The sequence below is a fragment of the Hemitrygon akajei genome, chromosome 3, assembly GCF_048418815.1.
Source record: "Hemitrygon akajei chromosome 3, sHemAka1.3, whole genome shotgun sequence".
Taxonomy (NCBI): domain Eukaryota; kingdom Metazoa; phylum Chordata; class Chondrichthyes; order Myliobatiformes; family Dasyatidae; genus Hemitrygon; species Hemitrygon akajei.
Genome location: NC_133126.1, coordinates 71,441,236 through 71,461,865, shown reverse-complemented (window position 1 = coordinate 71,461,865; position 20,630 = coordinate 71,441,236). Strand labels below are relative to the sequence as shown.

At 39.0% G+C, this 20,630-nt stretch overlaps 1 protein-coding gene across 11 annotated transcripts in view; it reads left to right on the top strand.

Moving 5' to 3' along the window:
- Positions 1-20,630, top strand: part of meis2a (Meis homeobox 2a) — a 109,466-nt gene that overhangs the window by 13,713 nt on the left and 75,123 nt on the right. For 6 of the 11 annotated variants that reach the window (XM_073040101.1, XM_073040103.1, XM_073040104.1 and 3 more), the window contains exons 7-8: positions 534-651; positions 17,567-17,617. In XM_073040101.1, the coding sequence (XP_072896202.1) occupies positions 534-651; positions 17,567-17,617 (169 nt within the window). The remainder of the gene's footprint in view (positions 1-533; positions 652-17,566; positions 17,618-20,630) is intronic. The other 5 variants (XM_073040102.1, XM_073040105.1, XM_073040106.1 and 2 more) reach the window with 1 other exon arrangement.

Here is a 20,630-nt window from a genome sequence, read left to right as displayed (position 1 = left end):
AGCTCTTCCTGTACAGTAGAAATCCTGTTTTCCTTTAAGTAGAGGCATGGTGTTCTGTACAGCCAGGAAAGGGGAGGGGGCAGGAGGAGCTTACATTCTTCACTGCAGCAGTAAGCTGTGACTTTCCATCTTAAACACTGATAGCAAATTTTACATCTCCCTATCACAAAAGGAAAACAGTATTGAAATGAGTAGCAGTGAATACTCGTATGCTTTTAATATCAGACATGCCTTTTAATGCAGCAACTTTTATGACAGAGTATTATTATGTATAATAAGACAATACTTACCAACAATTGGCCTAAAAGAACAGACTAATTTTTATCTTGGTGAATTGTCAATCTTGTCTGAAATAATTGTTGCTCAGCCTTTTGGAAGATATCATTAAGAAAATAAGTTCTGTTTGGAAATGATCATTTCAATTATATTTTTGTGTTGTTAATTTATTTCCTTTCTTTGTTTTCTGTGTTCTTCACTTGCTTTGGGAATACTTACTGAAAAAATCCTTTGATGGATGCGGGTTCTTGTGTCAGAACCCATCATCATGGAACAGAGACCACGATGACGCAACGTCAACGCACTCTGCTGGCACTCCAGGACCCTCCAGTGGGGGTCACGCTTCCCAGAGTGGGGACAACAGCAGCGAGCAAGGTAAGAGGTTAATTCTCTCCTTGCTCAACATAGGCATGACTAAACAAACCCACAGCTTCCCACGATATGGCTGCATACATCATAAAACAAACATCAGTATCAGAGGGTGGGTACACAAGAGCAGAAAATCTGTCAGTGAAAACATTTTTTTCAAACTACTGACTTAACTTGCGTGAAGGAAATGATGTGGCAGTTAATATGGATAAAATGGTAACAGGTTAAGTAACAAGTGTCGCTGCAGTCTTTTGTCTTTTAATATGAATAATGTTTTTTTCCTCTTTATTGTATAAATAAACTCAATCCATTCAAGATGCAAAGGTCACAGCAAACTATATATTTTGTGACATTATCCATTTTGCAAAGAAGCCCAGTTGTTTGAATTTGCTCTGTCAGTAGTGACATAGTGATATGAATTATTGTGGTATTAGGACAGTGCAACTGCAGTGAGAAAGCTAATAAGTGCTGTATAACTGTAGCAGCATCAAAAAGGAAAACTGTGCTTTTAATTTAATTCAGTTTACCAGCTAGAACAATAAGAAACCTATCCAGTTGGTATTTATGGGTGCTATACATTTGTTTTCTCTGTCATTTCCGAAGATCCTGAAAACCTAATCTTTGAGAAGTATTGATTATTTTACATGCATAAGTTCAAGTGACCTGCAATCTGCTAAGCACTTATTGACTGTCTTCTGGGTTGAGTGCAGTGTTTTTCATATATGCCACAGATCATATTTTAACACGGAAAGATAGTGAATGTCACTTACTGAAGACAGAGTGCCTTTTTTTAAAGTTAATTGCAATATTTTTAATAGGTTAAAAAAATTATGGAGACAAACAGACCATGAGGCTGATTAAATGTAAAATGAGGCCATCTTCCACAGAACAGAGCTGTGAGAGGCTCGAGTTTGACCTTTTGCTTAGCTTAGGAGCTCGATGCTTCATTTTTCACATTCTTGCAATTACGTTAACGCTTGAAGCGTTTTGACTCCAAGTCTGCTTGCAACACAGGCATAAGTCAACACTATAGGTTTTTACCCTGATGCAGTTTCATTTTTCAGGTTGCTCAGGTCCCAGCTGAAATTCAAAACTGTCTGGTTACAGTGGGTTTGCTGAGTTATGTTGGTAAGATTCAGGCTGGAACTTAAAGGAGATTGTGTGTGTGTGTGTGTGTGTGTGTGTGTGTGTGTGTGTGTGTGTGTGTGTGTGTGTGTGTGTGTGTGTGTGTGTGTGTGTGTGTGTGTGTGTGTGTGTGTGTGTGTGTGTGTGTGTCTCTGTGTGTGTGTGAGAGACAGACAGACTGATGGGGGAAGAGAAAGAGACAGAGAGAGGGAGATGTAGAGAGAGAGAGAAAGAGAGCGAATACGTGTGAGAGAGAGCCCTCATGCCTTCCTGGCTGACTCAAGGGGACTCAAGGGTGTGTGCGTTATGCATGTGTGCGGGCATGTATGTAATCATTGCTCATGTTCAGGGGAATACAGCTTTTAAAAGTTAAAGACGTTTCCTCAGAACTATGTCTTTCAAACAGTCAACATTTGCTGCAAGAGTTTATTATGTGAATCACATCAGATAATTTGCCAATATGAAGAGTGCTTTAAATATGCACAACCACTTTTGTGACTGAATTCAAAAAAAGAATTTGTGGTAGCTTACAAGGAATAGATTTAAACAGCATTTCATGTGTTTCTCATTGGAGAATCAATGAGAAATCAAAAGTTTTGGACTAATAGCTACAGTGGTTACAAGTTATTGAAGTCATTCTACTTCTGCTGGGCTCAAATGTAAGCAATCCTTATGACAGCTTGTGAAGCTGTATGAAATACGTACGCAGCTGTAATCATGTGGATTTCTGTGACACTTATTTCACAGAACGTTGTTTGCATATTATGTTTTGAGGGCAAATAGTGATATACAGATTGAATGAAAAACTGATATTAAGTTCAAGACAAACTTAAAAAGTCAAAAAAACAACAATTTTAAGCATGAAATATTACATATTCAGTGCTGGCTTTATACTTCTTCACTCATGAGCTGGGTTTTTGTAGTCAGATGTGTGGAATAATACATGGGCTACTGTTTCATATTTATTTCAAAATATTTTTTTTAATGCTAGACATAAATCATACAGCTCCCACAAGGCATTTGCAGTGTCATGGGATTCCAGCAGTGAGCACCTTCATTCAAAGTTAAATATAGTATGAAATTCATGAGACCCACAAAAGTATTGAACATGCATAACATTACGACATTATAGAACAATGATATAACTTCTGTGTACATGATTCACATCTGCTTATTCATCATTCCTCTTGCCTGAGACATTGAAAGGCACAGAACCCTGCATGTGTAAAATGGCAGCAGAGTGTAGTGTTGAGTTCACAGGGAAGCAAAGCTGATGTGAAGGATGTACCGTAAGCAAAACAGATTTAAAATGTAAAATTGAACATGAAATTCACCCAAATACTTATAGCCAAATCTACTGTTTTGGTATGCCAGGTTAATCCTGACCATTTATTTTAAATATCAACAGACCGTTTAATTAAAGGCCTCAATTAACAAATGTAATGTAAAAGCAAATGGGGGAAACAGTAGGATTTGAGCTTTTTTTCAACAGGTTAATCCATCACAGAATTGTTGCAGTGTTGCTAACCCTCACCTCTTTCCCTTTCTTCACAAATATTGTGGTCTACCGTAAGCATATCCTTCTGTTCTCTAATGCATGTATCCACTCTCCTCCCTCAGAGACAATAGTTGCATAAAAGTTCATCTCTGATGAGTTGTGCTAAACGTATTAGGAGGGACAGTACTTTATGCTCTGCTGTCAAAGTTCTGTTGCAGATTTTGGATGTAGAATACAAGACAGTGCTGAGACTCTAGAGCGTACCACTGGTGGAGGATGGATATCTTAATTAGCCTTCTCTGGTTGCTATAAACCATCCTTCCTTGCAGTCATTCCCCAAGTTCTATTTTCCTGCAGTTACACAGCACTGGCATTTCACCCCAGGGATACCGCTGTGGAGTGGAAATGAAACACAAAACATAATGGATGATGGAAATCCAAGTTAAAAACAGAAAATGCTGGAAACACTGAGCGGATCAGGCAGCATCTGTTGAAAGGGAAACAGTTATTTTTCATATCTTTAATCCTTCATCAGGACAAGGAAAGGAAGAAAACAAGTGGGATCGCTTGTGAAACCAGCAAAATTGATGGCCCCTTGTAAATTTACATCACAAGGTTTCTCATGGTGCAAAGCAGGAAATGATGCAAAGCAAGAGCTGTGAGTGAGAGGACAAGTGGTGGCCTAGTGTCCAATGACCTGTCAATCATCAGAACCGCTGCTGAAGCATTAATCTACAGTCCATTAGCCTGACAGGACATGCTCTTCACACTTATGCAAAGATCTGCCCTGCCATTGACTAATGGAAAGCAGGTTCATTGCTTTCTCCTGTTTACTCCACTTTAAGGCTTGCTCCCATGCTAAAATGCATTTTACCCAAATTAGATTAAGGATTTGTTTAAGCCCACATTAAAAGGCCACCACGAACAAATTGCCTAGAGCTGGGAAGAGAGAACTTCAGAAGGATTGGAACTGTGGGAACTTATCTCAGTGTTTCTATGAGCATACAAAATGGCAGCAAGGTGACTTTTTTCAGAACAATAACAACATACCGTTTGCCCCAATTTCCACCCAGTTCTTTGTATGGGTCATTACTATTGATGCTCAAAGCATGCATATCACCACACTGGTGTCACCAACTCACAGAGGGATGGTTCAACCTTGGTGTCCCCCAAGAATACCACATATTCTACCGGCAACAACCAGAATACCAATACCACACACCAGATAGGGAAAAGGCAATTCCAGATTGGGTGTTGTGTAATGAACCAGATTTGATTAGAGGCTTTAAGATAAAGGACCCCTTCAAAGACAGTGATCATGATATAATTGAATTTAACCTGCATTTGAGAGGGAGAAGGTCAAGATGGTGACTTCTGGTCAAGATGACATCAAGCTATTCTTCCTTTAAGGTTGTGGCTCAGATTTAGTTTTTTCCTAAGTTCATAGGGATGGTTTTGGGGACAGAGAGAGGAGTTAGTGTTTAGGTACCTATCTGTGGGAGAGTTAGTGGTCAGATTTGGGTTTAAGGACAGGAATGTGGAGGAGTTAGAGGTTAGGCCAGAATCTAGGCCTCCATTCTGTGCTCCGTGTTCGAAGGCCAGTGACGTGGACAACTGATGAAGGGGATCCGGAGTCTGGACATCCACTCCATGCTCGAAGGCATGCGATGTGGCCTTGTGATGGAAGACATCTGTGTATGTCGGGCTGACAAGGTACTGTTGGCAAGGACCAGTGAGGATGAGAGCTGGTGGTCCGCAAGTCCGTTGGGTCAGTGGGTCCAAGGATCGGAGGCCCATGTGAACAGGGGGCACAAGAGCCAGTGACCTCCTAGGTACGCGAGTCTGGAGTTCAAGGCCTGGAGTTTAGGCTCCTGTTATCAGTGAGTCCAGAGTTTGAGGCCTGTTGTTTGGGGCTTGCCCTGGGGTCGTTAATGAAGATTCAAGCACGAAGATCAATCTGAAGTCTGGAGGTTGAAGCCCGGTCGCCGAAATCCTGGGTCTATGAGTCTGAAGTCCACTGGGGGTGTCAGAGAATCATAGTCCCAGTCCCCTGGAGGCCCAGAAGCCTGTCCTGAGGTTGGAGGACTGTTTGTTTGGGTGGGTGGATGTGAGGGAGGAAGGAAAGGGACATGTTTTGTTGCTTGTCGTGTTCTGTGTGGTACTGCAAGCATTGTGGGCATACTATGTCATTGCCAAAATCTGTGATGATACTTGCAGGCTGCCCCAGCACACCCTTAGATGATGCTGGTTGTTAACGCAAACAGGGCAGTTTACCGTATGTTTCGATTAACAAATGGATCAGAATCAGAGTCAAAAATTTAAAGTATTGGTATTTCAGTGAAGTAAAGGGAACTATAGAGGCATGAGAGAGGAGCTGGCTAAAGTTGTTCGGAAGGGACATTCACAGGGATGATAGAACATCAGTGGCTGGAGTTTCTGGGAGTAATTCAGAAGGCGCAGGACTAGTTGATCCCAAAAAAGAAGTATTCTAAAGGGAGGATGAGGCAACTGTGTCTGACAAGGGCAGTCAACGACAGCATAAGAGCAAAAGAGAGTAATATATCCAAAAATAATGAGAAACTAGAGGATTGGGAACCTTTTAAAAAACAACAGACAACAGCTAAATAAGAAATAAGGAGGGAAAAGATGAAATATGAAGATAAGTTAGCCAACAATATATAGGAGGGTACCAAAAGATTTTTCAGATACATTAACAGTGAAAGAGAGGCAAGAGTGGACATCAGTCTGCTGAAAAACGACGCTGGAAAGGTAGTAAGGGTTACAAAGAACTGGCAGATGAACCGAATCATTATTTTGCATTCATCCTTACTGTGGAAGAACACCCAGCAGCATTCCAGAAAGTTGGGAGTGTTATAGGGCAGAAGTGAGTGTAATTGCTAATATGAAGGATAAGGTCATAGGGAAGCTGAAAGGTTTGAAGGTCAGTCAGTCATCTGGACCGGATGGACTACACTACAGGATTCTGAAAGACGTCACTGAAGAAATTGTGGAGGCATTATTGATGATCTTTAAAGAATCAATGGGTTCTGGAATGGATCCGGAGCAGTGGACAATCACAAATGTCACTTCAGTCTGTAAGAAGTGAGAGAGGCTACAGAAAACAAATCATAGGCTGGTCAGCCTGACTTCAGCGGTCGGGAAGATGTTGGAGCCCATTATTAAAGATGTTGTTTCATGGTACTTGGAGGCACATGATAAAACAGGCCGAAGTTAGCAAGGTTTCCTTAAGGGGTGAATCTTGCATGGCAAATCTGCAGGGAGTCTTTGAGGAAATAACAGGCAGGATAGACATAGGGGAGTCAGTAGATGTTGTTAACTTAGATTTTCAGAAGGTCTTTGACAAAGTACTGTACACGAGGCTGGTAAACAAGATAAGAGCCCATGGTATTACTGGAAAGATACTAGCATGGATAGAAGATTGCTTGTCTGGCAGAAGGCAAATAGTGGGAATAAAGGGGGCCTTTACTGGTTGCCTGCTGGAGACAAGAGGTGTTCTATAGAGGTCTGTCGTGGATACATTAATTTCCATCCATGAAGTGCTGGAGGAACTCTATGGAAAAGAGTAGGCAGTCAACATTTCGGACTGAGACCTTTTATTTTGGTCTCGGCCCAAAACATTGACTGTTTACTCTTTTCATTAGATGTTGCCTGGCCTGCTGAGTTCCTCCAGCATTTTGCGTGTGTTGCTCTGGATTCCCTGCATCTGCAGATTTTCTCATGTTTGTGACACTATTTTTCACGTTGAATGTTAATAATCTGGATGACAGAATTGATGGCTTTGTGGCCAAGTTTGCAAGCGATGTGGAGAAAGGTGGAGTGGTAGATAGTGTTGAGAAAACGGAGTTTGCAGAATAAATTGGACAGATTAGGAGAATGGACAAAGAAGTGCAGATAGAATACAATATAGGAATTTGTATGGTCATGCACTTTGGTAAAAGGAATTAAGGCATAGACTGTTCTCTATGCAGGGAGCAAATTTAGAAATTGAAGGTGCAAAGGGACTTGGGAGTCCCTAAAGATTAACTGTTGATTGAGTCTGTAGTAAGGAAGGCAAATGCAATGTTAGCATTAATTTCTAGAGGGCTAAAGTATAAAAGCAAGGATGTAATGCCGAGGCTTTATAAAGCATTGGTCATTTGAAGCATTATGAGCATTTCTGGTGCCTGTATCTAAGAAAGGATTCGCTAGTATTGAAGAGGGTCCAGAGGAGATTTATGAGAATGATCTCAGGAATGGAAGGGTTAACATTTTTGGGTCTTTTCTCACTGGAGTGTAGAAGGATGAAGGCTTATCTTCCTAATATTGAAAGGCCATGAGTGTTCATGGAGAGGATATTTCTTGTAGTGAGGGAGTCTGGACCAGAGGGCACAGCCTCATAATAGAAGGACATCCTAATGGAACAGAGATGAGAAGGAATGTCTTTCACCAGAGGGTGGTGAATCTGTGCAATTCCTTGCCACAGACAGTCGTAGAGGCTAAGTCATTGGGTAATTTTAAAGCAATGTTGATAGATTCTTGATTAAAAAGGGTGTCAAAGGTTAGGGAATAAGGAAGGAGACTATGTTTGAGAGGGATAATAACTAGTAACCATGATGAATGATGGAGCAGACTCGAAAGACCAAATGGCCTAATTCTGCTCCTATGTCTTAGGGTCATAAACCCATCCAAGTTGGTGGCAGACTCCTCCATGCTCTCCACAAAGTTGTAGAAGCTCCTGGGCAGATGGCCCAATGTATTGAGCATTTCCTGATGAGCTGGGATCATGCTTCCTTTACAGGTTGCAGTACTGGTGCCTCAACTCTCCCAGGAGCTGTTTCTGGGTCATTATTTTTCCGCTTGCTCTGGTGCGCACTGAATTACCTCGTGCAGGTCTGTCTGATTCTGCCGTCCATATGGTGCTGATTTGTGTGCTGGTTGTCAGGAAGGTAAGAGCAAGCGACGATGACTCCTGAGGTGGACCCAACATGTCTGATGGGCTTTGAACAGGGGTCTGCGACATGATTAGCAGGCAACGGAAAAGGAAGGCAGTAACAGATGAGTGGCAGTGTTGTGCACCAGGTTTTCATGCTGAGCAAGTAATTGAGAAAGGAACAACTTCTGTGAGAGACCTCCAACCTTGCCATCTCCAATACTTTTTCTGCAAGCTATTAGACTAAAATGGAACAATCATCACAATTAATGCCTTTAAAGTGAACAGTACTTTTGCCAAAAACATGTGATTATGTCTTTAACAGAACTGGCCGAACTTAATAGCTGGTTTTATTTTCTAGTGTCAGAAAGGAGTATTGATACTGTGCAACATCAGAGACAAATACTATCTGGAATAAACTAAGAAACTCTGCAACTGCTTTTTAATGTAACAGTGATTTCAGGCCCGGTAGAATGTTTGATTAGTATCAGTGCCTCCGTAGTTTGTGGTAAATAGTCTGTGTCAATCGGGGAAGAAGGGGTCACAGAGTCAGACAGAAAGGAAGCAGTATCTTTGTCCCATCGAGCCTATGCCAGCCGTCAGACATCCAATCCTGCAGTTAGCCCACATTACTCTCTCCACATTTTCATCAAGTCCTCACATATTTCACCGCTCACTTGAGCTACACCAAGAGCCATTTACGATGGCCAATTAATCTATTTCTACACATCTTTTTGGGAAGTGGGAGCAAACCGGAGTTCATGGAGGAAATCCAGACAGTCCCAATGAGACTGTACAAATTCCACTCAGACAGAATTGGAGGTCAGGATTAAATTTAAATCACTAAGGATTAAATCAGCAAGGGAATGTAACAACAAAACATTTACCACACCAAATACTAGGTTATACCCGTTATCATCCATGTGAAAGGCTAATTGTCCTATTCTGTGTGGCAACCACTACTCTCTGAAAATAGTGGTTCATTATGAACACACATCCACATCCTGTGTAGTTTAATCCCCCACCTTACATTCAGGACCAGAACAATATGTAAATAGTTGATAGCCATATCTAAAGCAAACTCCACATAAGCAGGGAAATGTTTAGCAGAGATTAAAAAGTCAGTGTAATTCATAATCTGAATCCATTTTATCCCTTTTCTAGAGATGGGAACGGTGTTAATGAATTCAACATATTCTTTATTAAAACAACACATATTCATTACCTCCAATTAAGAATTATCTCCTAAAAATATGGCATTAACTAACATGTCCCTTTTTTGTTTGATTAATTCATCATATATTGATAAATGCACTCTGTGGCCATTTCACTTCATTAGGTACATCTGTACAGCTGCTTCTTAAAGCAAGTAGCTAATTAGCCGATCATGTGGCAGAAACTCAACGCATAAAAGCATGCAGATGTGGTCAAGAAGTTCAGTTGTTGTTCAGGCCAAACATCAGAATGGGGAAGAAATGTGATGTAAGTGACTTTGAGCGTGGAATGATTATTGGTGCCAGACAGGGTGGTTTGAGTATCTCAGAAACTGCTGGTCTCCTGGGATTTTCATGCATAGCAGTCTCTAGAGTTTACAAAGAATAGTGTGAAAAACAAAAATACATTCAGGCTACATCCACACTAGACCGGATGATTTTGAAAACGCCAGTTTTGCGTAAAAACAATAGGCGTCCACACTATGCGTTTTTGAAAATATCTCCATCCACACTGAAACGGAGATTTCGGCGAATCTCCTCCTCCTGTGCATGCGCAGGACACATCTACCGAAAACAAGCGACATGTTTGGTGTCGAATCTCGCCGTAAAAGTGCGCGTTTGCGTAGTTACAGACTAGAAAAACTTAAAACGACGGACAGCTGTTGGCTTTCGTGAAGGAGAACTTAAAACTAAAAAACAAACAAATACTGGAGCGTATGGCGGCAACCGACAGGGAGTTCATGGACAGATTGACCCGGCTGACGACGAACATTGAAAAACTGACTAACTCTGTTGCATTAATAAAGCACCTTGTTAAATGTATAAAACATGTCTGCATCAGTGTTACCTTGTATTTCCATACAATGTTACATTAGGCTGTTACACATCTATTGTCAGAGAAGTACTTGCATAAATAGGTAAACCACCTTCATACGAGCAAGGACAGAAAACAGGGCAAAGTGAGTACAGTATACTTATTTATTCAGTAAGTTATGGGCCAAAGTATTTGGTGAGTACATTTCTAACTCTTCTAGCTTCAGTCTCATTGCTGTCTGTTCTGAAATTGTTAGGTTGCATTCAAGAAAATAATGAAATGGCGCGCTGCCGTCTGATAGTGTTTTCAGAAGTCTCTGGTTACCCCGTCCACACTGATCTGCCCAAGCAGCATTTTCAAAAATACCCACCCTGGAAAGCATTTCTGAAAAGCTCCCGTTTCGGGGGATGAAAACGCCATTTTAGTGTGGACGGAGGGTAAAAACTAAGAAGAAAAGCTTTGGTTACGGATTTATCCGGTGTAGTGTGGATGTAGCCTCAGTAAGTGGCAGTTTGGTGGGCAAAAATCACCTTGTTAATGAGAGAAGTCAAAGGAGAATGGCCAGACTGTTGCAAGCTGACAGGAAGGCGACAGCAACTCAGATAGGCACGGGTTGCAACAGTGGTGTGCATAAGAGCATCTCTGAATGGTCAACGTATCAAACCTTGGTGCAGAAGGGCTTTAGCAGCAGAAGACCAGGAGCATGCATTCAGTGGCCAATTTATTATGTGCAGGAGGTACCTAATAAAGCAGCCACTGAGTTGAGTGCAATGCAGAAAGAGCAAGGCATGGAAGAATGTGATCCTATTGCAGGCAAATGAGACTAGTGTAGTGTAGATGGGCTTAAAGGGTCATTTTTGTGCTGTACTACTTTGTGACTGAACATCAATAATTAAAACTAAGGTAAAATGCTATGGACGTCTGCCTTCATTTGAAGTATTAAATATAGTACCTGAACTGCTGTCACATTTTGTTACAGATGTAGAACGGCTGCAAAATATATTGTTTCTGAGTTTTCTTCTGAAACATATTTCAATGTGCAAAATAACAGTTCTACTATATTTTTTATTTTAATTAATAAAAGCACTGATGGTCAGTTCACCATTAGTCAGTTCACAGTTTTTCTTACTTTTTCTTCTCTTCTGTTGTTGGGCAGATGGCGGTAGGATGTTTGCGGGATAAAATTGCACGAGGAGCTTTGATAGTTGCTAAAAGCCGGGTGGCTGAGTGAATTTCTTCAAACCCTCTGTTTTAGCCAAATGGGAACAAATTTGCAGTGTGGCTCATCGATATCAAATCAGCGAGTCTGTGATGGTTCATTTGTTCAATTAATAGACACACCCTTCATGTTCTATATGAATGCATTTCAGTGCAATCCAATATTGACACTGCAGGCAAAAACAAGACAATTTGGTAATTGCACCTTCAAACAATTTGTTGTTGGGGACTTTAGATGTGGACCAGATTTCACATATTCAGACCTCAGCATCCAGATTATTTAAGGAGATATCAGTGTGTTTGACTGGGTTCCTTAAGTTAAGCCTACTTCTTGATGGGTGGGCAATGTTCTCATGCAGTGCAATTTATTTTTGCCTTCTCAATATACAGCTGAATCCCCTCTCATTATGCAAGGAACAATATTTGAGAATACTGGCTTTGCAGAAGCAATGTATATTTTAGAACACCACTTACTGCTTGCAGACCCCACTTTAATAGCAAAGTATTACACTTTAAATTACATGGTGAGGTTGTCTTGGCCTTTATAAACATTTCTATTACTCAACACAATTTGAGCATGCTATGAAGGATCTGTTATTGTTTTTAAAAAATTAGTGGCATGATTATTTTTGCCCTGCCATCATTATCCAGAACACCTACAAAGCAACTGCATTCAGTTTGAGCTATCAATTTCATACACTATTTCAGCAGAGCAATAACTCTTAAATATATCAGATCCTACTGTTTCCTTAGACACAAAATGGACAAGCTCATTATAATTGCAGTGTTTTGCAGCATTGTCTGTGGTTCTGTGTTCTGTATTTCATGTTGCTGAAGTGAGTATAAGCTAGTAACAAAATAAAATGTCTTTGTAAATATATTGAATTAAAGTAAAATATGATATTTGCAATTAATAATATCACAAGTAACTCAAGATGTAGTTCAATTTGATTTTGAATGTTAAGAACAAATATCACCTCGCGTCTTCTAATCTTCTTCTTCTAATTAGACTTCAGTGATCTGTTTTATCCTTAACAGATTAAAGAGTCCAATACTGTGGATTAGTTCATAGTAAACTCATGACATTCACAGCTCTACATTTGAAGTTATTAAGCAACTATTATATGTCCGTTACTGGGTCTGTCAAGTTTTCTGTTATTGACAAGTGTTGCCTGAGGAGCATCTTATCTATAAACTAGAAGGACCAGAAATACCCTTCCTTAACAAGAAAATGAGTGCTTTCTTCAAGAAGCTCTTAGATATTTTCTGCATTTTGCTGTGAAATTATGCCAATTACATTTCTGTCTTGATGCTTAAGAAATGCTAAAAAGAATTACTATGGGTATATTCCAATACATTTCCTTTTAGACTTGTATTAATAATGCAAAGTACTGCCTACCAATCTGATGTAGTGTTGTTAAGGGCAATTAAGTAAATTAACATTTCAAGTTATAAAAACAAATAATGTTGGTATTAGTTTAAGCAATTTTTGAAAGTTAGGGAAACGGTCAGGATCCAAATGTTTATTACTTAGAGAAAGAATATTAAAAATATCTGCTTTTTACAGTTGAATTTATATTAGCAGTAATGTTTTACAGCTACTTAAATGCTGCAATATTTGCATAATTATATGCATGCATCTAAAACTTTAAATCAAATGGTGTCTAGAGAATCACTGCACAGATATTTTGAATGATGTGGTCTGATTTAGTAAAATCACTTCATTTTTACTTTAGTTGCCCAGTGTACTACAGTGGCAGGAAAATGTTAAATAATTATGTCTTAGATGTCATTCTGACCCTGGCATCCCAGTTCAGTAAGAATACTAATTTAGAAATGAGGTACTCAGTCGAAATGTGAGATAAAAAAAAGCTGGATAATCATTAGCTATGCATCAAAGAACAATTGATGTTGACAGAATTGGTGTATGATTGTTATAAAGGGACATTTTGTTTCAACTCATTTTTGTTAGGCCATTTTGTACACAGCAATTGAGTAATCCTCCTACTGAGAATTGGCAGAAATTGCTGTAAAGCAGAATCTGTCATGCGAAGGATTGATAATCCAGTTTATCAACTAACACATATTAAAGCAACCCTTTCGTTAAAAAGGTTTAGTTTGAATGCATTCAGCGTCAGGCAAGTACATTTTCCATAGTTCAGGCAGAGTTGTAATTAATCCTAAATGCTCCTACCTTCGGGAAATGAAAAAAAAACACATAATATTTGGTTTTTTTTTTGCAAGTTTATTTTCCAAACATGTATTATTGATCAAACTCACAAGTGAATAAGATGATGCTTCTTTGATGCCATTGTTCCTCTTGGGAGAGCATCCTTACTTTACTCTTTTCCTCTTTTTTGTTACTCTTCCTCTTAACCTCTTTTTCATCACACAGGCACTAAATTGTGGTTCCCTAACACCCATGCCCCTTCTGCAGTTATTTTGCCTGTCAGTTTTACCTGCCTCCTTGATTCTCCTCATCACTTTCTGACTTCTTTGGATCAGGATATTGCCTGGTCTATTCTCGCACCTTCCAGCAAAGACAACCCTTTGAATGTTCAGGTTAGACAATTGTACCAGGAATTAGTCGAACAGCATTTTTTTTAGAATACTCTCAGAACATCAATGAAATTAAATTTTAATGCACTACTTGTCAATGTTGAGTATTAGACAGTTGGTTTCTGTTAGCAAAGAAGACAGATTTCCAGGGCCTGTAATACCCAGTAACGTTTCTTGCTGGTGGTTAGTATTCTTCCCCTGGTGTCTGCTGACAAAAGGCTGCAGAGGATTGAACTCTCCTAACCTGCAAAGCCTAGCCCCTCCCACAATCTGCAAAGCATGGCAGAACAGGACTCAAGTCCACCTGCTGATCTTCACTGCCATCACAGCCCTCTGAGCAGGTGGCTGTGACGGCAAGCCGTACTTGAGGTACCCGGCGCATTATGTAACACATCTCCCTACGTTGCAGAGACAGGAGCTGTGTATGAGTCTTTGTCAATAGCAGCTGTGTGTATATGGTGCCTCCAGTTTCGCGTACGGTTGGATGGTGATCCACCACAGTATTATTAGACAACATTTGATACTGAGCCACTCAATGTAATATTGAGGCAGATGACAGAAAGTTTGTACAAAGTAGAGCTCGAGAAATATCTTCAAGTGGGATTGCGGATGGGGGCCGGGGTGCTGTGGGGTAGGGGAAAGTGATGGTATACCAGAAATTTGTATACTGTAGGAATCTGCAGACATTAACCCTAACCCCATCTTTGCAGCTAGGGTTCAATTCATTACATAACTGTACAACAAAAAGCTGGCACCTGTAAATCTAACCATAAAGTTATCAGGTTGTAATTATAAATGCATCTAGCCCCAACAAATGTCCTTCAGGAAAGGAAATCTGCCATTACTACCTGGGCTGTATGTGAGCCAAGCACACAACAATGTGGTTGACTCATAACCGTCTTTGGAAATAACCTAGTCAGGCACTCACAACAGATAATAAATGCTGACAGTCAGTGACACCCGCATTGCAGGAGGACATGAATTAGAAACAAATCGCGAGAAGGGGCAACAGGGTCTTGGAAATCAAAAGGAAAATCAGGATTCTTCTGCTGAGTCACATGGATATGCAGTTTGCATTTGTAAGATGACTCTTCCGTAATTACTTTGAACGTTGAAAGCCGCAGTTACATCTTGAAATGTTTAAGTCACGTGCACTTTGGGCTGCGATAATTCAAAATGAATCCAATCTTCCCAATACCAATGTAAGAGTTTCCCTTGCTTAGTACTATAGCAGATGTTTTGTTTTTGGCAGCTTCCTACTTTCCTGTCTGTAGACATTGAATTTAATTGATCTCCACATTGGATATTCTTGTCTAAAGTTATACTGTCAGTCTCACCTAGCGTCAAATGTACTCCCATTATTCACATCCATTAACCAACAGCACCTAACAAATATCAATTACTGTTTGTGGCAGCATACTCTGCACAAATAACTTTCTAAATTAAAACGGTGACATTCATCAGCTAAATATAGTTCATTGGCTGCAAGATGCTTTGGGACATTGTGAGAGCTGGTACCTAAAGGCAGATTTTTATTCATTTGGTTTTTAAGCATGTTAGATCCCTGCTGCCAACCAGGTGAACTGTCTTGTAGTCCAGAGCAAAAGGAACAGAGCTTGAACTTTTCTCTTCTGAAACCTGATCCGCGTATAAACAACTGCCCATTATTCCTGCTGCCTCACTCGCTATAATTGTGCTGGGAATCTGCAAAGGAAAAGTGCCCATGTTGTCTGCTGGGTTGAAATTGACTGCAGTGTCTCCGATACCATAATATGGCATTTCCTAATCGCAAGCCTGTATCTCATTAATATATTTCACATAAAGAGGAGTTCCAGTTTGTGTCTTTCTCAAAAGATAAGTGGTTTGGGGGGGGGGGGGGCGGGGGAGGGGATGGTTTCTGGTGAAAGCAGAGAGTAACTCTGAAGAGCAGGATACTTACATGATCAAATTAGCATAAGAGAAGTTAAATAATTCATGACGTGATCCTATGGGAAGAAGTAAAGTTAATGCATATAGTTTTTAACTTTCTTCCTCTCTGCTGTGAGAATGAACTGCTGCATTCAGTACTCAGCCACTTATTGAAAGCTCTAGTGGCATGTTAGAAACCAGTGGTCCTGTAAACACTGAGATTCATCTTGCTAGTGCAGCTCTCAACAAAGAGCATCTGGACGAGTTCCAAAAGGTGATTAAACAAATTGATCAGCATTAGTTGCCATGTCACATGCCCTAAACTCTGGATTAAAAGAAAAGCACGTCTGACTTTGGGCCAAGATGCTAACGTCATCCTTTTTTTTGCAGTATTCAGAAGGTCCGTGAGCCTGTGTGTTATCTTTGTGTTCGAATGGTTCCTAATTATCAGCAAGTTGTGGAGATGGTCCTCTCAGTAGTACTATGCATGTAGAACAGTCTCTGCAGTTCACGTTAACTGGGCCAACATCTGACAGAGGGAAAATTAGCAAAATTAGTCTCACAACAGGCACAGGATATCTTTACTGCAAGATGGGTAAATGCAAGCAGGCTTCTTCCACTGACGTTAGGTGACACTAGAACAAGAGGTCATAGGTTAAGAGTGAAAGGTGAAATATTTAAGGGGAACGTGAAGGGAAAACTCTTCAATCAGAGAGGGTGGTGAGAGTGTGGAATGAACTGCCAGCGGAAATGGTAGATATAGGTTCCATTTCAACATCAAGGCAAGATTGGATAAGTACGTGGATGGGAATGGTATGGAAGGCGGTGGTCCAAGGGCACATCATTGGGACTAGGCAGAGTAATAGTTTGGCATGACTAGATGGGCCAAAGGACCTGTTTCTGTGCTGTAGTGCTTTATGACTCTATGAGTGTGTCCGGAAATTGTTGCTCAAAAAATACTGACACAAAAAATACTCCAAAAAAAAGATTTTTCTTGAAACAGGAAGATTGAATATATAGGCTAATTTGATGAGGGGTCATTGTTTGGGGGGGCAGAGATGACAGACAAGTGAAATTAGGTCAGCTGTGTAACTCATATATAATGACTGATCATGCAATGAATAACTTGGTTAATATTATGTCCAGATACACATTTTTAGGGATGTTTATCTGAGAACGAGCAATGTTGAAAGTAGAAAAAATTATGTTAGCTTCTGAAGGCAAATAGTTTACATTAGAAGCAATATTTAGGAAATAGGGTTGATGCCACATTATTAGAGAAATAACTTTAATGAAGCTTTAAAAGAAAACTGTTTACAATTCGATGTTCATGGCATACTAATTATGGATAACCCAGCTTCCAGTGTATTGGTGGGGCATCATTGGCCCCCATTAGGGATGAGAAGGCCAAGTTATTCAAGGAAACACCTGCAGGTAAACATTAAGACCTGCCTGGACATTCCACAGTAGTATTTGTATTTGGGAATTGTCACCGGTAGCAATGCCCCACGTGTTATTATACTGAATAATACATAGTGAAATTAAGTCAGAGCATAGTAAAATTTTAAGAATGATCAGGCGAATTATTTACATTGCAAGAAAATTAACAAGTAGGCTGAGTTCCAATACAATCTTTCTTTTTGGTTACTTGATAGATAAATTCGGCCTTCTGCAAAGGAAAAGCCATCTTTGCCATCTTCTACTAGGTCAGTTACTTTATACCCAACAGTGTGATAATAATGCATGTAACAACCAAAGATAAATGTGTAGCATATTAGTAGTTATTAAAGGTATATATAAATATTTGTGAAAACATTGATTGCTTTTTATGTAATACAAATGTTTACAGCATGCTCTTTCTAATGATGCTTTTTAGTTGATTTTTAGCTACACTTTTGTCAAAAATCTGTAAATATGTTTCCTTCAAAATGTGCCTAGTTTTTGTGTAGCAGTTTGTTTGCATGTATTCCTAGTAAGCAAATGCATGCATCAATCAGGAGTAAATCAGGGTTATGATAAAACAATCAAAGACTTCACTTTTACGGATAATGTGTGAACCATTTTTAAATCTTTAGAGACAGATATTTAACCTTGAACGCAATGCTAATTCTAACGTATCCAATTTTCAGAAATGGACAAATGAGAGGGGCTCCTTACATTAGACCAAAAGCAGAATTTCCAATGAGATTTCTGTTTGATTTTCCTCTATCTTCACTGGTCCTTTTTTTTTGCTCAGAATTTCTTCTGATAAACACTTATTACCTCTTCTGGATCTTCAGCTGTCATATAATTTGTGTATTTTTCTCTCACTTTCATGTTATCTCCTTTCCTGAATTCCCTTTTACTGTATCTTAATGAATGGCATGAAAGCGTATTTTTTTCAGCTCAAGATTACTGTTATTAGAGTCTGATCCCTACCTGGAAGCTAAATGTTTCTGACTCCCAGTTAGCCATGCTAAAATGAGGCAACCTAATTGTTTATTTTACCCAATTGCTGTCCCCTCCCCTTCTCATTCAGAATACAGTGCAGAGCTGATGTGAATCCATCCCTGTGGTACAACCACAACATAAACACATTTGACTTCAGTCCAGTTAATATGCCCAAAACAATTTCTGGTTCAATAATTTTTATGACTGCATTACAAGTATTTCAACAGGCTGAATAGAAGCAGATTGCACAAACCTACGTCTTCTGCCTGGCCCTCCAAGCCTTTTCAAAGGACAGGCTTTCTTCTTGAGCATTTTTCTTGAGTGTACAGAAGGACTCCAAGTTTAGATTGTTAACAATAATGTAATTGCCAATCCAGATGGTAATATGACAATTGCATTACTTACATTGGGGAAAATATTGCATTGAGATCATGTTTCCATCTTAACGAATGTATGCAATAAGTTAACTGCTTGCTTGCTTTAAATGTTATTTTTAGATGCAATTACTCCAGATAGAAATAAATAGAACAGGGACCTAGCAAAGACACTTAATCTAACTCTAGAATATATACACTTTGGTGCTCCTCAAAATTCCAACTTGCAGTGCATCAACAGAAGAAGTTGCACTGGAACTAAATTGGATTTGTGGCTACTGTTGACAGTGAAAAGTCTAGCTGTATGCTAACAGCAGTTACTTGGCCACTTTTTTTATGTATAACAGCTTTTTAATAACTTAAAAATAAATACTGCACAGGATTAATGTTTTCAATTTGAATAAAATGCTCGGTAAATTCACCAGCCATTCACTTTACATGAAAGTAAAATTAGTCCACTATCAAATCTGTTTCTCAATGAAATAATATTAAAAATATTGTATATTTTAAAGCATAATTTATTTATTGCTAAATGTAGGAGTCCAACCTTTCTTGTGTTAGAGGTACTTCAGAGAAAAGAGTATTGAACGTTGTGTTGTTCAGTATTAAGCCATGCAATTCGAATGGAAGTCTTGTGTCTGTTCCAGGAGTTTTTCGTTCATTGGTACTCTTTTTATTTTTATCCTGGGTTTGAATGAATGTTTAGTTGTACTTTGGATTGCAATGGATGTTCTGTGTTCTATACTTGTTAATTTATGCTAAATTGCATTTCTTTACATGAAAAATTAAAATAATATAAACAAGTATATTGATTTGCTTTTCCAAAGGTAATGCAGTTTAAGATGAAGGTATTTTCCATAAGTTAGTAAAGAATTAGGATTAACACTACTTATTGCAAATTCGTGTTCTCTGAGAGCACAAGTTAAACCTGAGGTTAAAGCACCTTTCACATTAGTGTGGGAACAACGTGTAAAAACTACATGCAACTTCTGCATAAATTTATCAGTGTTTGATTTTAAACAATATCAAACTACCTGATTATGAGTTACCATGAATTACTGATTACATGTGTGAGGTAACCCTCCAGCACTAGTTGCAGATTGAGACACTCCATAAACAAATCAATAGTTATGTGTTGCAAATATTCTGAATCAAGCCTTCACATTTTATAACAGTACTGGATATTGAAACAATTGTCCATGCAGCTTTTATTGCAAAATTTTAAATATATTCCAGATTTTGATGCCAGTCTGATTCAAACCTAGATTACAAAAATAGCTTGATAAGTCACATTTCAGATTTTCAAGTTTTAATTGGCATTAATATTCTATTTTTATAACTACAACCACTATCTTGCCTAAAAAAAAAGCAGACTAATCTCTAGAGATTCTAACAAAAGATATTTGAAAGAAGTGATTAATTGCTGCACAACATATATGAGTACCAAATGTTTGCATTTTGGCCATAGAAACGATGAAATGTTTTACTTAAAGACACATGCAAAGGAACTATGAATAGAATTTTCTCTTTATTCATGATGCACTGGGGCAAAATTCCAGACATTCAGTTGTTACGGTTAACCATTTGGTGTTGAAAAGGTATTAAAGTACCACAAAATGTGGTTGAATTTACAAATGTTCTTTTCAGAACTTTATACTATGTAAAGTTACAATTACAATAGCAGTTAGTCATAAATGGTAGTAATTGTTTCTCTAGCCAAATGGTTAACTCACATCAAAATGTAAAGATTAAGCTCTTAAACAGTTACACCTGGTTAAGTATAGGCGATTATAATAATTGATGTTAAGCAGTTCTTTTAGAAATGATTGTGGAATGTGGTTTGTAAAGAATGATGTGAGATCTTACATATTTTTCTTAAGAGTATTTAAAGAGAGCATACTCCAAGAGCAACAGA